Raw genomic sequence first — 5,122 nt, 5'->3', positions numbered from 1 at the left:
CTGGCAAACAGGGCCTAATGTGTCCCTAAGCCAGATTCTGAGGTCCTGCCCTGGGGACCCTGAAGGCCTGGCTCCGGAAACAGCCTTTCATCCAGGCAGTCTGAAAACAGACCACCGACACCAGCAGACCACTAACATTCACAAAACAACCTGTGTCTCGCTTTGAGTAGCAGGGGCAGGGGCTCTGGCGGGACTGGCGCCCACCAGGCTCTCTCCTGCTGTGGTCCTGGTGGCCGTCGGGAGACACGGAGATGGCTTCTCTAAGTGCTCTGCATGTCACCCTTTCTTTTTACCGAAGAAGCAGCTGACCGCCCTCATTTCTGTCTAACATTCAGCTGTGTGGTTCGAGTTCTCTGACGCGGAGGACACAAACCCTGCAGGGCTTCCTACTCTTTTTTAAGCGTGTTTATTCAGTGTTTTCTAAGCAGCCAGAAGCTGGTTTCTGAACAAGGAGATGCTGTATCAGGAATGAGTTAGACACACAGAACGCACAGATGCAGTCTGAAACCCGAGGGGAGGATCGTCTGCCGTCCTTGTAGTTTAAGTCCAGTCACAGGCACCTCAGATGTCCCCGAAGCTGGCACTTGTATGGCCGTGTCCGGGGAGGCCCATGGCTCAGCTCCTGTCCCCAGCTAGCGGGTCAGTGTGGCTCACGCAGCTGGGTGGAGAGCAGCCCGGTGAGGCCCTAGCCGAGGCCGAGCCCGTTCTGCAGTGGGCTGCTCAGCCCGGAGTGTGCGCGGCCACTCAGCCCGCGGGGCCCCGGGGAGGGGGCGGGGAGAGGCTGTCATCAGTCTCAGCCCCTGTCCCTCTCGTTACTGCAGTTTCCTCTCTGATGCGTGGGAGGGACAATGGGGCCCCTGGATGGGACGGAAAGGGGAGAAAAGGACAGTCGGTTTACCCTGGGCCAGCAAGGAAAGATGCCGCAAGGCCCGCCGGACGCCGCCTTGTGAGCCAGCAGCACAGCCTGTCTCCATCCCTGGCGCTCCCTGGGGCCAGCCTGTCTCCATCCCTGGCGCTCCCTGGGGCCAGCCTGTCTCCATCCCTGGCGCTCCCTGGGGCCAGCCTGTCTCCATCCCTGGCGCTGCCAACACGGTGGCCAGGGTCCTGGAGAGCGAGTACACCCGTGGCGGCAGCTGTGGGGTGCCCAGAGCCCATGCTCAGGGCACACCCAGGGCAGGAGCGGCCAGAGCGCAGGCTGAGCCCATGGTGGGCCCCTTGGCTTTTGTCCCCAGGACATCTTCAACGCTGTCATCAAGCAGAACCCCTTCCTGGTGTACCAGCTCCCCTGCTTCTGGAACGTGCAGCTCTCCGACCACACCCGCTCGGAGCAGTGCTACCGGGACGTGTCTGATCTGAAGGTAGGGCGGGGACAGGCACCTGGGTCTGGGCGCATGGGTGGCTGTGAGCTGTGCGTGTGGTGTGCAGAGAGAGAGCAAGGCGCAGAGGAGCAGGGCGAGCGTGCTCTTCTCCTCTGCCAGCTTGTAGTTGTGGTGCCCTGTCCCAGCTTTGTGGAAAAGCCCTCCAGAGCAGGGGTCCGCTTGCGGGACCGAGTCTGCCTGCTGCCTGCTGCCCAGACCCCCTCACTTACTCAAGCAAAAGCATTTGTCAGAGCCGATGCCATGAATGTGGACACAAGTAACTTCTATTCCAAGTCACTCACGGCCCGGAGGAGAAACGTTCGAGGAGAGGGGTGTGGAAACGTCTGACAGTGCTGTGAGCCGTGCGGGAGGGTGGGAACAGAAGAGGCCACTGTGAGTGTCCAGCTCTCCCTCCCAGGGAGGGACAGCGGCCAGCCATCCGTGTCGGTGATGAGTCCACTCCCTGCCTGGACGGTGCTGGCCTTTTCTTCCTAACCCAGCATTCATGGTCAGCTCGAGTCCGGGGATGCTGGCCGCTGGGCAGCTTTGCTGCCTTCCGTGGTCCCCTGGGGCTTCCACAGGACAGGCCGAAGCACAGGAGGAATCCTCGTATCACCGCTGCTGGCCTCTGACTGCCCCCAAGGATCACATGGTTTACAGTCAGGGTTAGGGTTCCTCCCCCAGAGCCAGAATTCCCGAGACCAGGTGGAGTGAAGTGCTGGCCATACTGCTGAACAGTCGGACAAGGACCAGCGCTGTCGCCGTTGCCTCTCTCGTTTGTCAGGAGGCATGGGTATGCGCATCCAGAGAGCTCATTTCCTTAATAATGTGTGCACATGGCTCGTGCGGCCCGGCCTTTACCGGTTCTGAACCTCACTTCCAGGAGGTCGGTCGCTTCCAGTTGACCGCTAGTCCGCGCCCGCAGTGCCCTGGTGTCTTACTTGCCTCTTAATGATGCATGCTGACTTCACTTCCTGCGCGTCATCTGCTTTACGTTACGAGCACTTTCCGGGTCACCCACCTGGCACTGACACGCACCAGCTCCCCGGTTACATAACAGTCCGTCCTGTAGCCATCACGCACCGAACCTTCGCTGTTCTCCCCCGTTCACAAATAGAAACTCTGTTGTGAGGGATAGCTCATCCAGGAACAGCTCTCTGTCTTGCCAGATATTTTGCCTTTCCCAAGAGTGAGATCACAGAGCCACAAAGAAAGATTTTTTCTACCACACTCGAAGTTTGTTGCGAAATAGCGCAGTGTTCAAAACAAAAGCGTTCAAGTTGTTCTCTCTTCGACATGATCGCAGTCCTTTGTGTGTGCCACGTACCTGTCAGGCCTGGGGAGAATAGGTGGAACAGACGGCCATGTTTCCAATAACGCCGTGGACTGAGTAGTTTGGGGGGAGAAAACCAGCGCTGTAAAGGACACCTGAAAATGCTGAATACTTTGTTTGCAGTGTTTAAAAGCATAATCGATCTGTCCATAGAGTAAATGAGGAAAGCAGAGGCTGGAAGCAGCAGCAGACTGTGAGTCCAGACGGGTGAGCAGCGAGCAGCTGGCTAAGGCACTTGTTTGCCTTGGGGTGGCCTGCTAACTCCAGGGGCTAAGAGGACGTGTGGGTTAGGACAGGGTGGGCAGCCCTGCCTCCCGCTTCTGGCACCCTTGAAAAGAGAGCAGGATGCAAGAAGAGAAATGCTTAAGAAAGTCAGAGAAACAGAAAGCAAGAAAACCAGATAAACATAAATTAACCTCGGGAATGAAATGTTTCCAGTGTGAAGAGAAAAATCGTATTCCCGGTACAGAGATGTTTACGAGAAACAGAGCTAACCATAAGAACCTGAAAGGCTGACAGCAAAATTATGGGAAGTAATTATCAGAGAAGCATCTGAAAGAGAACAGGGTAATGGTACTGATGTTCGCAGGGAGAGAGATGGTCGCAACTTAGAATAAACGGCTTGTCAGGAACACGGGAGAAGCCTCGTCATCCGCGCAGCTCAGTGGAGCATAAGCGCCTTTAGGGTATTTACGGCATGAGACTCCAGGGAGAAAGGCAGGAGCCTGCTGTCCTGGCGGAGCCCTTTACCACACCCTTGCCAAGCACGCAAAGACCAGACGGCAAGAAGTGCCTAGAATAGAGAAGATTCGAGCTTCGCACACTGGGTTTACTGGGCGAAAACAGCCCTGTAACATTTGGAGAGCATACCTCCTCCTCGGGCTCACATAACCCGAGTGTAAAGATGTAGCCACGTACGAGCCGTAAAGCAGGTCCCAGTTCATCTGTGAAGAGTCACAGTATACCACAGTTCTCTGAACGAAGTACAGTTAAATGAGGTTACAGGACAAAGGGCATTTGCTGAATTAAAATTGAGAATCCACTTCTAACTTCTGCATGGTTCTTAACAGAAGTCATAATCGAAACTGCAAACCACTTAGAGAGTAAATGAAAATAAGAATAATGCATCCCAAAATTAGCATAATGAATAAACATGCAGGGAAATTATAACCTTAAATGTTTGTACTAAAAAGAAAAAAGGCTGAAGATTAATATGCCAAGTTTGCAACTTAGGCTGATGTACACAGAGCTTTAGAACAAATTCAGAGGAAATAAGAGGCAAGACATAAAGAAGAAAAGAGCGGAAATTGACTAACAAATTACCCAGTAAAGGCAGAAGTTAGTTCTTAAAAAGAGACCAATAAAATCGACGAAGCCATGACCAGATTCATCAAGAAAGAAAGAGTCCTCAGGAGAACACATGTTGGGCAGCGTACACTGAGGCTCACCGGTGTGTTCCCCAAATGTTCCTGAGCCAGCAGTTCTGCGTTCTAGACATGGAGCTCAGACTAGACAGTCTCTCGGTTCCGGACCCTCCCACCCAGCGGATAGAACATTATTGTAGACGGTAGTTGAAAACTGCAAACCACATTATGCCAGGATATTTGAAAACATACTTGAAATGGACAAACTTCTAGAAATGCTTAATTTACCAAAATGGATTTAAGAAAAATATGTAATGTTTAAATGACCTTTTAGTCATTAAACCTTCTTCTAAAACACACAGCACTATTGGCTACTGAGAAGAAATAAGTTCTACCAGTTTTTTTAATCAGTACATATTTATCAGCTTAGGGTTTCCAGAGAACAGCAGAAGAGAAACGCTTACCCATCAACAAGCCAGGAGATCCTTGATTCCAAAATTAGACCAGAAGAGTTTACAGAATGGAAAATTACAGGCCAGTGTCACTCATGAATATGGATGCAAAAATCTGAAGCAAAATATTAGCAAACCAAATGCAGCCATGTGGAAAATAGGTAATGCATGTTGGCCACGTTGGATTTCTTCCAGAAAAGACAAGGGTGATTTAACATTGGAGAAATCCTCCAGTGTCACCGAGCGTGTTAATAGATTAGGGGAGAAGCACCGTGTGATCACCGAAGTAGATGTGGGAATGTTCATTCGTGTTCCAATTTCTCATGTGCGGTAACTGCTGAGGATCTCTAGCAGAGGTCAGAGGTCAGGCACCGAGGGTGTGACAAGTAATTAGGTACAGGGCGATGAGAGCGGGAGGAGACCCTCAGAGCCACAGGGATTGACGTGAGAGGAAGGGGCATCTACCGATCGTCACAGAAAGGACTTAACTTTCCATGAATGGTGCAGAGACACCAGATCATCCCTATGGGGAAAAAGGGTGAAACAGATCCCTGTCCCACACCGTGCATGAAACCCATTCTAAGTGGATCAGAAACTTGAAAGCAAAGGCCAAAT

General features: G+C 52.2%; 1 protein-coding gene across 1 annotated transcript in view; it reads left to right on the top strand.

Annotated features, from left to right (window-relative positions):
• The window catches only part of Large (like-glycosyltransferase), a gene marked incomplete in the record, with an annotated part of 333,637 nt that overhangs the window by 291,827 nt on the left and 36,688 nt on the right, over positions 1 to 5,122 (top strand). The window contains 1 exon segment of the mRNA XM_005374653.2: positions 1,233 to 1,358. Within this exon segment, the coding sequence (XP_005374710.2) occupies positions 1,233 to 1,358 (126 nt within the window).

The sequence above is a fragment of the Chinchilla lanigera genome, unplaced genomic scaffold, assembly GCF_000276665.1.
Source record: "Chinchilla lanigera isolate Chin_1 unplaced genomic scaffold, ChiLan1.0 scaffold00004, whole genome shotgun sequence".
Lineage (NCBI taxonomy): Eukaryota > Metazoa > Chordata > Mammalia > Rodentia > Chinchillidae > Chinchilla > Chinchilla lanigera.
Note: the sequence above shows the minus strand (reverse complement) of the source record. Positions and strands in the feature narration are given on the sequence as shown.